Raw genomic sequence first — 13,213 nt, forward strand, 5'->3', positions numbered from 1 at the left:
CTATCTATCTATCTATCTATCTATCTATCTATCTATCTATCTATCTATCATCTTTATTCTTTTCTCATACATTCCATACTGACTGCAGTTTCTCCCCCTCCATTTCTCCTAGTCCCTCCCTTCCCTCCTCTCTCCCTCAGATCATTCCTCCTCTGTTTCCCTTCAGAATAGTTTTGGATTAAATTTTTAATTAAAAGATTAAAAGATTGGGGAGATTAAAAGGATCTCTCCAAGAGAGCAGACATGATCAAATCATAGAAATATCACAATAAAACCTATGAATACAAATAATATGTTGATAATTTAAATTGAGCAAAACACATTAGGTATATAGGTGACCGATAAGCATAGGAAAAGAATTGCAACCCCATGAAAAAAACAAAACAAAACAAACCACCTCTCTACAATTGATCTATCGACCCAACTTTACCAAGATTCCAAGAACTTTAAAAGTAGTGGTCAAGTGGCTGGGGAGATGACTCAGTACTTGTAATACTCACTTCCTGGGCACTTACATACCCAGTAAAGTATTTGCCATGCAAGCATGATGATGTGTGTCTGAACCCCTAGAGTTCACATTAAAAAGCAACCAGGGCACAGAAGAACACACCTGTAATCCCAGTTTAGGGCAAAATGGGAGGTGGAGACAGGGAACCCCTGGAAGACTTTGCCCAGCTAGCCTGGCACATACAGCAGGCACATAGCGAAGAGACCTTGTCTCAAACAGGGTGAAGAGGGAGGACCTACACCCAAGATCATCTTCTGACCTCCACATGTGTGCTCTGGCATGTGCATGCCTATGCTCAGGGACACACATGGCATATGTGTGCACGTCATACATATGCAGAGAGAGGGGAATGGAGAGAGGGAGGGAGGGGCCGAAGGAGGGAAGAAAAGAAGAAGAGAGAACACACGTTAAAGAAGGAAGCTGGGCAGAAAAGACTGTATATTTTATGAATCTGTTTACATAACTTTCTAGAAAAGACAAAACACAGAGACAGAAGAGTAGATAGCCAGGTGTGTGGGGGCATGATTAACTATAAACCTTTATTAGCAGATAGAAATTTATAAAACTAAATTATGGACAACTGAGAAAATTTGCTAAAATTCAGCAAACAGTGTTTACAGTGAGTGAATTTTGTGGTGTGTAACTTGTATTTCTGGTTATCCATTGGGCAATTTTGACCACCAATCTTATGATTTGATATTTCTATAATCATCTTTTATAATATATATTTTCTGTGTTTTACAGAGAACTTAAAGTGCAGAACCCCTTGCCTGATTTTCTACTTGACAATCATTTGTTTGATTTGCATAGAATTCACTCATGTGTATATCCAAAGAAATTAATGTCCAGATAAACAGCATACTGAGTACTTCCCAGCAAAGATGAACACACAGTCTACTTGATGTAGTTTGCGGTTTTATGCTGTCCCTGACACCTGCACTCTAGTGTCATTTACTCAAATTAACTTGTTTGTTTTCGAGACAGGGTTTCTCTGTGTAGCCTGTGTGGCTGTCCTGGACTCACTTTGTAGACCAGGCCGGCCTGGAACTCACAGAGATCTGCCTGCCTCTGCCTCCCAGAGTGCTGGGATTACAGGTGTGCACCACCGCGCCCAGCTCCACGTACACCACTTAACCGTCTGTTCTGTTTCTGTCTCAGTCGCCCAGCAGCCCCCTGTACACGATGAAGTCCGGGAACCGAGTTGCAACATTGATGATCTATGTGAGTCTCACGCTGGGAAAGCCAGGGCTTCTTACTCAGTGGCCAGTTAAACTATTCTATTGTGTGGGCTTTCAAAGTGGTTTCATAGATTGGTTTTATCTGGTACTGAACACAAAAATCTCTAGGAATTTTGTACATTTCAGGGCAGCTTTTCCCCACTTTGGTTAGGCATAGACATAATGGGATACCAGACAGACTTCTATCCTCAGAGCTTGCGTGTGAAGGTCTAAATATGACCTTGCCTGGGCTTTGGGCCAGGATGGGGAAAGCCAGGAGATCACGGACTTGAACAACACAGGAAGAAGATACAGTTGCCTCCCATCTTAAGATCCCAAAGCCTGGTTGGTACTGAAAAGCATAGACCAGTCCATGAGCCTGTGGACTTGGAGGAGAAAGAGAAGAGAAAGGAGCAAGTTAGACTCTGAGAGGGGAGAGTGAAGAGATATAAAGTCAGTAAGTGTAAAACCTCCTCTGTCTCCCATAGAGTCCACACGCTTAAATAAAACAGTAAAGTGATCATTTGGCCTCCCCTCTAAGTCCCTAGCCTGGTCTCACAGGATGCAGTCCCAGCCCTTATCAACAGTATCGTTATCCTTCAGACTATGAAGGTTCACTTTCTTCACCACAAACCTGCCGAAATTCCAATCCTGTCTCTCAGCGGGGACTTTTAGAAGCAATCATTTACTGGAGGAGATTAGTTGATGCTTCTGGGTCTGGGTCGTTTGGCTAGGAGCAAGTGTAGATGAGACTTACTGGAAGGGTAAGCCTGCTGACTACCGGGGCTCCAAATAGCACCCCAAAATGAAGGCCTCGCTTTAGGCTCTGTGGAAGAACAGACAGTCTCTTGGCATGCCCTCTGCCCGGAGGGCTGGATCTGGTCTTCACAGCACAGCCAGAAAGCCAGTCAGAGGCTGGCGTTCAAAATCATCTATGTCAAGTATTCCAACGTGTCCCCCAGTGGGCCAGTTACACTTACCACTTCCTGTGGTAAGAGAATGTCCTCTAGAAAGTGTCATAGAACTCTGTGGCTGTCCCTGTACCCCACCAAGCAAGTACGGGAAGAAACGTCCAAAGACCAATCAGTGTCATAGGGACCCAAGATGGGCCCAGTTGTGTCCAGTGCTTGCGTCTCCATATCGATATGACAGCAGGTATTTCTCAAGACAGTTGTTGAGGTTTATGGGAAGCACAAGCAATACAGTATGGAGGGAATAATCTTTAAGAAATGCAGGAAGAAGATTTAGGTGAAAGCCAACCAGTTAGTGACTTTTCTACTCAGTCTAGACATAAGATCGGTCCAGGTATGAACCAAGGGAAAGCAGACAGAATGAACATTCCTCTTCTTTCCCCCAAACGCAGGAGCAAATCGGTGTACTCATTGGTCTTGAACATGGGCAGAGGAACGGGGGAGGCAAGGAACACTTCAAACATGGCTGCCATTTCCAGGTTCTGAACTGGCAAGCCAGCTGTGTTTTCTCTAAGTCCTGGCATCTGGATTCCTGGTGCTTTTGTGTAGCACAGGTGATGGTAGTGGAGTTGACTGCCATAGGATTAAAAAGCGTGAGCCTTACTGGGTTCTAGGTGGGGTAGGACCAGCTCTCCTGTGTCCTGCAGCCAGAGCAAATGTAATAACAGAAACAATGTATTTACATTAATGCTTTAACCTAGTAACCGCGAGGTTGACATTTTTTCCCATGAACACAAATCAAAATGCAAAAATAACTTCACCCATCAAGGTGTTAAGTGCAGCATTGTTTATAGTCGTATTCAGAAATAACTTACATGTTTGTAAGTGTAGCACAATGCTTTTGAAGGACATTGGGGCCAGACAGCATTGGCGCAGCTCAAATCCTGGCTCTAACTGGGAAGAGTTAAGTGACCTTTGTGTGGTCCTTTATCTCTCCGAGACTTGGTTTCCTCATCTGTAAATTGTGAATAATAACGGCAATCTTAACTCAACAGGATTCTCGTCAGGACCAAGGGGACAATACATTTGTGCAGACTTAGTATAACGCTGCTGTAAATGCCAACTACTAATCCGTGCAAACCGTGACCGTCTGTGTGTGTGCTCCTAGACGGCGAGATGACAGGGGATGTTAGTTCTTAATACTTTCATATATTACAAATGTTTATATTATTTTTTGGAAAATACAAAGGAAAATGTATATTAAGAAAATACATCCAGAGCTAAGATTCTTCAGTCAGTAAAATGTTTGCCTTGCAAAATATGAGGACCTTGTTTGATCTCCAGGACCCATATCAAAATCTAGGCTTGGAGACTAGTGCTGGAGAGACAGAGACAGGTATATCCATGGGACTCAGGGGCCAGCTAGCCTAGCCCCCTGGGCAAATTCCAGGTCAGAGAGAGACCTTGTCTCAAAAGACAAGGTAGACAGTGTCTGAGAGTTGAGGTTGGCTTTTAGCCATGGGTGCAGCTCATGCACGTGCCCCCCTCTCCAGGCGTGGGGTGTGGAGTTTAACACCAAATTATTCCTCAGTGTCTTAGGGTTACTCTCTGTGGTGATACACCAGGACCAAAACAACGTGGAGAAGCAGAGGAAAGGGTTTATTTGGCTTCCTCTTCACAGTTCATCCAAGGAAGACAGACACAGAACCCAGAGCAGAAACCGGGAGGCAGGAGCTGATACAGAGGCCATGATGGGTGCACTTTCACTGGATTGCTCCCTTGGCTTTCTCAGCCTTTCTAATAGCACCCAGGACCAGCAGCCCAGGGATAGCCCCATTCACCATGAGCTGGGCCTTCCCCCATCAATCACTACTTAAGAAAATGCCCTGCAAGCTTGCCCACAGCCCTAGCTTATGGAGGCATCTTCTTAAGCAAAGTTTCCTCCCCTCTTGTGACTTTAGCTTGTGTCAAATTGACATAGAACTAGTCAGCACACTCAGCATAGGTAACCAGGAAGGAATCTGAGTGATCTGAGGACCACAGTGGGGCAAATAAATAGTTCCTATGATGCCAACTTTCCTGATTTAGATACTTAGAGAGAAATAGATTTAATAAAAAATATTTGTGCGGTGGTCGAGGTGGCTCAGCGCTTCAGAACGGGGCCTGCTCTTGCATAGAACCAGAGTTCTGTTCCTATACCTGCATCAGGCATCCTACAACTGCGCATGGCTCTAGCTTTTCCAAGCTCCAAGGGCACCTGCACACGTGAACACACACACAGGCATATACTAATTATTTTATTTTGTGTATGAATGTTTTGCCTGCGTGTATATTTGTGTGTCACATGCATGCCTGGTGCCCAAGGAGGCCAGGAAAGGATTTTGGATCCTCTGGAAGTGGAGTTACAGGTGATTTGAGCTGCCATGTGGGTGCTGGGAACCAAACCTGATCCCCATCAAGAACAAGTGCTCTTACCCACACTGATCTCCAACCCCTACACGTAATTTTTAAAAACTAAACAAATATTTTCAAAACTTTTGGATCTACTTGTTATAGCCCTCCATCAAGATGGTAGCCAGAAGCAAAAGAACAAGAGGGCAATTCCAAAATCTCATCTTGTGGTGAGAAGCCCCACAATTTCTCCCATAACTGAAACAGCGGACCCCGGCATACAGTCTGTGCAGAAATCACCTCTAAGTTCATGAGCATGTGATGGTGAAGGGCTGTCAGCAGTTATCTTAACTCTGTCTTCTTCCTCTTGCATGCTAGCTGAGCTCAGTAGAGGCTGGAGGAGCCACGGCCTTCATCTATGGCAACTTCAGCGTGCCTGTGGTTAAGGTGAGTGGGTCCTGGCCCTAGAAGATGGGTTTGTGATGCTTGCAACGGTGTAGAACTCACCCATCTTTCTGCAGGCTGTTGCCTGGGAAGATGGATAAAAAGAGATCTTTCTTGAATCCCAAAGACAGCCTCCCACTCCTGTCTGTCACTACAGCATGTTCTTGTGGTGTCATTTTATTTCCATGTCTCGTTTTTCTTCCAAGTAGACGGTGGCATGGCAGTCTTCCTTGTCACTGCGGGTTCCTCAGAGGTAAGAACTCTGAGTTTCCTTCAGCTTCTCTACAGTAACTAGTCCCCAGAGAGCTAAGGCCCCGAGACTCAGAGCAAGGCCTAGAATCCGGTCCCTAGAGCTCAGACACTGACTGTCGTGATGACACACTGCAGTGACAGCTGTGGCCCTCCAGAGAGCCAGTGCCGAGAGGCTCGTTTCATGAGTGACTCTATCCTCCACGGTTCAGAGGAATCAAACTCGCCCTTAGTAACCCGGGAAGGAAATAAAGTAGGAGAGGCCAGGTCTGCAGCACAGAGACAGGGCCCGCTGCACCCTGGGCACCCAGTAAGCAGCTGATAGTGCCCAGGGCTTGGGCTGGCTGTCTAATGTGTCTTCTTGCCAAAGGCTCTACAAGTCTAAAGGCCATGGTTGAAGGGAGTCTTAGGGAGTGGATAAGGACACAGTGCATGGAGGAGAACATAGGCTATGGGGTCAGAACTCAGGGGCCTGAGGCCTGACTTTGCTTCTTGGGTGCCTGATATCAAGGCCCTAAGGCAGGAGGACTGTGGTGTACCTGCTCCCAGCTGTGTGTCTGGGATGCCCTTTTCTACCCTGGGGGTCGTGTATGGTGTTTGTCTGCAGTGACCCTATGAGCCCATGCCTACCTGGCTTCCAGCACTCACCACATTGTCCTATTCTGCTGTCTTTCACATCTGTCTCTTTTGAGCTCCCCAAGAGCAGAGCTGGGTGTGGTTTGTCTCCACATGCCAGGCCTGGGGCAGAGCAGGCCATGAGGCACTGACGCTTTCACCCTCTGGTCTTTCAGTGCCTGCGTGCTCCAAACTGCATGGGGGTAAAAGAGTTTCCTTATCTAGTGGCACAAATTCTGTGCCCTTATTTGCACGCCTACCAAATGTCTGGGATTCTGGGCTGACTTCCCCCCCTTCTACCCCCCGGGGGCTGGGCCCTTTTTTTCAGAATGCAGCGCTGTTTTGGTGGAACCTGCACAGGAGTGGAGAGGGAGACAGCGACACACTTCACGCTGGCTGTCCTGTCCTGGTGGGAGATAAGTGGGGTAAGGCTGTCTTTGTGGGTGAGAGAAGGGAGTGAGGGTCATAGAAAGGTGAATGGGAGTGGGTGGAGACAGGGAGAGCCTCCCTTCTGAAGGCTTCATGAGACCACCTGCTACCAGTGATACGAATGGATCAGCAATGAGGGCCCCCCAGCACACTGGGGCCTATGAAGAGCAGAGCCAGAGTAAGTGCTGGCCAAGGGTCACTGGCCTGGCCAGGGTGAGACTTCACCTCTGAGCACAGAGGAGAGGAGTCAGACGGTAGAGGTCCTTCCCCATCTGCATCAAGGCAAGCACCATCAAACCTGCTGCTGCCGTTTGCGCCCCAAGCGAGTGCTTAGAAAGCAGCAGGACAGCAGAGGTGGGTGGGCCTGCTCGTGGTGGATGGACATGTTCCCTGGGCACATGTGTGGGGGAGCACCTCTCTGAAGCTAGAAAGGCAAGTGGGAGATGGCTGTCATGTTGACAGGGATGCCAGGAGAAGCAGTCTTTCTTCCCTGTTACCCAGCAGTGGGGCTTTTGGAATGGTGACTGAGCCAAGTGCCATGCATCTGAAAATCAGTACAAGATCTGCTGGGTGATTTCTGGAGGTCGATATGCTTGCTAAGCCAGAAGGAGCAGAACTGCACAGCTTGGCCAGGCCTAGGCTAAGCAGAGAAACAGTAGGCTTTTAGGCCGTGCTCCCATGCCCTGTGACCACCTCCCTGCTGAGGCCGTCTCCCTCCCTGCTCTCCTTCAGTGGCCAACAAGTGGATACATGAGTATGGACAGGAATTCCGAAGACCCTGCAGCACCAACCCTGAGGAATGAAGCGCTGGCAGATGGCAGCTTGTCAGAGAAGCCAGAGCCATGGGTAGAGGGGAGCACAGCCTCCTGAAGGAAGGCTACTGCCTTTTAAGTGGGAGTTGAGGAAAGGTCTTTCCCAGGAAACCCCTCAGAATTTGCATTTGTTTCTACTCCAGCTGTGAGACTGGGAGCAGAATGGATAATACAAAAGAGGCCTAACAGGTTTCAGACATTGGTGAGGATAAAATGGATGAGCTCAGTATAGAACACTTGTTTAGCATGTGTAAATGCCTGGGTTCTGTTCACTAGCACTGAACACACACACATATATAAACACATACAGCCGTGCATACACACACATACAAAATACCTACATGTATTATATATACATGTATTATATACTTACATACATAACACATATGCACACACGAGTATACACATACATACAAGCACACACATGCACTCATACATACACATACTCCACCACCACCACACACACAAATTTGCAAACAGCGCATCAGCTGACGCCTGCTGCTGCTCCAGCAGAAGAGCCTGACTCACAGGGCTCCGTCCCATCACCAGTGGGTAGATCATGTGATGACTTTTTCTTAAAGTGGAAAACAATTGTGTTTTTTTTAAATGATGGTTTTTATTGCCATTAAAATGTTTTTAAATCTCCTCATCTAACAGAGAATATCCTTCCATGATGTTGATCCAGAAAAACCGAAGTAGTGCCATTGATTTGTGCTTCTGTAGCCCAGGCCCCACGCCCCACGCCCCACGCCCCACTTCCACAGCCCTGTTCCGGACTTGCTGACATTGTTCCTCAGAGCCTACCACCTCCTGTCCCTCCGTGTCCTCACAGGAGCTTTCCTCATTTCATGCAAGGTCCCTTTCCCTGACCACCTCCTTCGAGCCTCTCTGCTGTATCCACCGCATTTCCTTGCTAATGCCCGTTTGCTGAGCAGACTTCATTCCTTTGCTAATCTGGGCCACTTGCTTTCCCGGCCTCCCTGTTCTCTGTTGATGCCTCTGTCAGAGCCACGTCTCCACTCTTGCCTGAGTGCTTGCCTGGACTCTCAGAATCCCCAGAGGGGCTGGTTTGAAATAGGCAAGCAGAAGCAGAAATTTTATAGGCAAAGCCTGACGGTCCTTCCTGCAGAAGGCCGAGAGCCTTCTTGGGATGGAGTGTCTAAGTGCGTGTGCTGACAGACTACTGAGGTTGCTTGGTTTGGGTTCCTCCCTGGGGACCTGGGTGAGGACTGGGCAGTTAGACTCTGTTTTCACATCTGTCTGCTTCCTCCCCCAACCTTCTGCTGACTGAACTCCCCAACCCAGCCTCCCTCGCTCTCTCCCTTCTGGTGAGGCCTCTGGCGCTCTGCTGTCCGGCTCCCGTGAATGTGCCCTGTATTTATGCCAAGTGTGACAAGATTCAGGAAATGACTGTCACCTATGCACCCTATCTCCTCCGGTTCCACAAGGATGGGCCTGAAAGAAAACTGCCATCTACCGTGAGACCACCCCACTTCTCTAAGCTCGGGCTTCTCACAGTTACTGGGTTAGTCTGACCGAATCATAGCCATGGCGCATACAGCGAGCTCACTCGGATGGTTCTAAAGTGGGCCGGTGATGGGCCGGCAGGTAAAGTGCTTTCTGTGCAATTCTGACAACCCTGGGCACCTGCCTGGTAAGAAAGAGGCTGCACAGCAGTGAATGTCACTGTCACTCAGCCTGTCTTAGTTACTTTTCTATTGCTATGTTAGAACACCACGACCAAGGCAACCTACAGGAGAAAGTGTATTTGGGGTTATAGTTTCGGAGTGTGCGCTAATGACCATTATGAGGGGGAGCACGGCAGAAGGCGGGTATGATGCTGCAGCAGTAGCTGGGCCTCACAAATTAAGACTCAATCATGAGGAAAAAAGAGAAACTTGGAATGGCACAAATCTTTTGAAACCTTGTCAGCTCTCAGCGACACACCTCCTTCAACAAGGTTACACCACCCAATCCTTCCCAAACAGTTCCACCAACTGGAGACCAAGTATTCAAACATAAAGCCTATGGGGTCCATTCTCATCCAAACCACAAGGCCTGTCTTCTGCACATTTATCCCTGTCCATCCCTCTGGTGTGGCTCAGGCTAGCCAGGTGTATGCTGGGCTGAGAGTTGCAGTCAGATCCAGGACATGCTGCTGTGCAGCCTTGGGCAAATCACTTCCAGGTCAGAGCTGCCCTCTCACCTGCAGGAGTCACTGCCAACCTGCGAGCCAACCTGCTCCTCAGATGGGGGGTGGGGCTCCCAGGTTTTAAGTGGCATCTGTTATTCTCCACTTAGGTTCCTCTGTTCTCAGAAGGTAGCATCTCCACTGACCACGAAGAAAACCCTTCCTCACCCTCACTCAGTTAATGGCTCAGGTAACCCAGCTTGGCACACACCAGCTAATTGGCTAGTCTCAGGCTTCGAGGTTCTGCCTAGCTACACACTGAGGTCTTCCAGTGGAGTGTGGAGAGAGGAAGCCAGCTTGAGGAATAAGGGTGCCTCAGGAGCTGGCGTAACTTGCTGAGCCCTGGACCCAGGCTACAGTGTATTAGATTCTGGTTGATGATGCAGTTGATGACTGGACAGTACCACAAATATGCGTGCCTACAAGGAAGGAGGTGGTGCCCTGGGCCTCCTCTGCTGCCATCTTAGACTTTTTTTTTTTTTTTTTTTTTTTTTGAGACAGGGTGGCCTTGTTGTCCTGGAACTCACTCTGTAAACCAGGCTGGCCTCAAACTCACAGAGATCTGCCAGCCTCTGCCTCCCGAGTGCTGGGATTAAAGGCGCGTCCCACCGCTGCCTGGCTATCTTAGGCTCTTAATGCTTTGTTTTTAAATTTTTATTTTTTTATGTACTTATTATTTTAAAATATCATTTGTTTGTTTGTGTGCGCATGCATGTGGGTGATTGCAGAAGCCACAAAAGGGTATCCAATGACCCGGAGCTGGAGTTACAGGCAGTTACGAGCACCCTGATGTGAATGCTAGAAACTGAAGCTAGGTTCTGTGCCAGAGCAGTAAGCGCTCTCAACCACGGCCGGCCGTCTCGGCTCTCCAGTCCTGTGTCTTCCCTCTTGGTGTTTTGAGCGCTTCCCTCTGAACCTCCAGGTGTCAGCATGCCGCTCAACTCAACATAGCGCCTTCCCGACCTCTCTTTCTGAAGCAGTTAGCTTGTCTTGTTTGGTCCATCTCCAAAAACCCTGACCCCATTAATTCCCTCTCCCATCACTGTGACCCTGCTTAATGTGGCGCCTCCTTCCCTGGATCACAGATGCCTTTTCTTCTTCTTTTGAGATTATCATGTAATTACATGACTTTTTCCTTTCCCTTCTTCCAAACCGCCCTTGCTCTCAATTATGGCCTATTTTTTTCACTAATTGCTGCATATGTATATATGTATACGCATGTATGTTTCTAAATATAACCTGCTCAGTCTATTTAATCGTACTCATGTGTTTTCGGGACTCCCTCCCATTCTCAGCATTCCTTAGTTGCCTGTGTTTCGAGTAGGGCCAAGGCCTCGTGGTCTTTCCCCCATCTACTTTAGCCTGTGTCATTTGTGTCATTCTCGTTCAGCTCATGTTGAGGCAGTCATAGTGGTGTAGTTCTGATGTTACTGGGAGACACAATCTCACAGCAAACTCTCTGACCCTCGAGCTCTTACAATCTTTTTTGTCCCTTCTTCCTGTAATGCTCCTTGATCCCTTTTGTGCAAGAGTTATATTGTAGACATGGCCCTTGGGACCCAGCTCCACAACTCTGCACTTTGATTGCATTAGTTTTCTGTAACGGTCTCTGTTGAAAAGAGAAGTCTCGTTGATGAGGGGAGAGAACTACACTTAGCCGTGGGTATAAGGACAAATGTTTGAATGTGGTTGGGATTATCCTCCAAGATCCACGACTTTCCTAGCCCTGGGAAGTTGGCTACCTTCCGTCCTGGACATGACGTTCATCTTGTTGAGTGGGCCTTAGGTCCACTTGAGCCTTCGGTTATCAAGGTATGTGTGTCACTGATGCACCCTTAGGGTTATAGTGCCGCGCTGGTGGTTGTGGTTCATAGGCATCATAGCTGTTGGTTGCCCTCCTCCTTTGGAAGCTTGTTTGATACCTTCTGGTGCCATGAAAGCTAGTCGTCAGGGAGGGGGAATTCAGGTCATTTCCGGCTCTGGGTTCTGAAGTGCACGGTGTCTTCAGCAATAGGGACTTAACCTTGCAAGCCTGTAGGAGGGAGGGGCAACCAAAGGCCTGGTGTTGGGGGGTTTTGTTAGGTAGGTAGCCTCAGGCTCTTGGAGGGAATGTCAGCCCAGAAGAGATCATTTAAACTATCTATGTATGTTATATAAAGACTTAGGTTTAGGTGTATTTGTATTGGTTGGGTTACTATTTCTGTGATAAAACACCACAACTAAAGCAACATCACAGTTTATCATCAAAGAAAGTCAGGACGGGTACTGAAGCAGGGCAGGAGCCTGGAGGCAGAAGCTGATACAGAGGTCATGGAGGGGTGCTGTTTACTGGCTTGCTCAGCCTGCTTTTTTATAGAACCCAGGACCACCCACAATGGGCTGGGCCCTGCCCATCAATCACTAAGAAACTGTCCTATAGCCAGAGGTTATGGAGGATGTTATACAGCATTTTCTCAACTGAGTCCCTCCTTTCAGAGAACTCTAGCTTGAGTCAGGCTGACATAAAAGTAGTCAGCTTGGAAATACAGGGGTTTTGTTGCTTATTTATTTGTTTCTTTTGTAAGTGGTTCATTCCTTATGACTCTCTCAGTCATCCTTAGCATTATTTTAGCCCACAGCTGTCTCTTACTGGTCTAAGACAACCTTAGCCTGGAGCCCAGGTTACCAAAGTCACTTTCATTTGGGAGAAAAAAAACAAAACAACAAAACCCCACCTAATTTGTCTTGTGACTGTTTCTTACATGGTTGCTGGGCTTCTGAAGGTAACTTCATGTCTGTGTGGCAGTGCTCTGCCCAGTGAGCCAGCTCCCGAGTCAGTTCCCCTGCCAATTTGTCTTTCTTTAGTGATAGGACAGCCTTTGGTTTGACTCAAATGTTGTTTTTGACCCTGCAGCAGTCCCTCAAGGGTGCTAGGATCTTCTTCTTGCCTGCTTATAGGTTGTGCTGGGTGTTTTTAATGGGCAGCACACAGTAGGTACTCCTTAGACATCAGAAGTGGAAGAAAGATCCTTTCTCTGTTAGGACGTGGTAGGTATCAAGCAGACTTGGAACTAAAGGCACAGATGCTCACCCGAGTTGTGTCTGTGGGCGAGCCATTGCACATCTGTCTCTGAACTTCAGTCACCTTGCCTTTAACTGGAGAGGATGCCCACATTTGATGGTCACACACAACACATCATTCCCGATGTGCAGTCCCCAGTGAAGCCCAATTAACACTTCATTCATTCTCAGCCTCCACCCACCAGGCACAAAGCTCTCCTTTCTTTTGTCACCCTCCTCTTGCTCTTCGGTGCTGATGTTCCTCTGAGCAAAACAGCTGCCAACTTCAGCTCAGCTTGCTTGCAAATGATCACCACAGCTGGGCTTGTTGACTGATGCCTTAAAACACACAGACACACACACACACACACACACACACACACACACGGGAAGAGGCAGGGAGAGTC

At 47.8% G+C, this 13,213-nt stretch overlaps 1 protein-coding gene across 1 annotated transcript in view; it reads left to right on the forward strand.

The window, feature by feature from the left end:
* Window positions 1–8,225, forward strand: part of P4ha3 (prolyl 4-hydroxylase subunit alpha 3) — a gene marked incomplete at its 5' end in the record, with an annotated part of 37,560 nt that extends 29,335 nt beyond the window's left edge. Inside the window, 5 exons of the mRNA XM_055623677.1 lie at window positions 1,667–1,729; window positions 5,406–5,474; window positions 5,681–5,724; window positions 6,664–6,760; window positions 7,497–8,225. Of these exons, the coding sequence (XP_055479652.1) occupies window positions 1,667–1,729; window positions 5,406–5,474; window positions 5,681–5,724; window positions 6,664–6,760; window positions 7,497–7,634 (411 nt within the window). The remainder of the gene's footprint in view (window positions 1–1,666; window positions 1,730–5,405; window positions 5,475–5,680; window positions 5,725–6,663; window positions 6,761–7,496) is intronic.
* Window positions 8,226–13,213: the final 4,988 nt, after the last annotated feature.

This window comes from Psammomys obesus, unplaced genomic scaffold (genome assembly GCF_907164565.1).
Source record: "Psammomys obesus unplaced genomic scaffold, mPsaObe1.curated_primary_1811, whole genome shotgun sequence".
In the NCBI taxonomy this organism is placed as follows: Eukaryota; Metazoa; Chordata; class Mammalia; order Rodentia; family Muridae; genus Psammomys; species Psammomys obesus.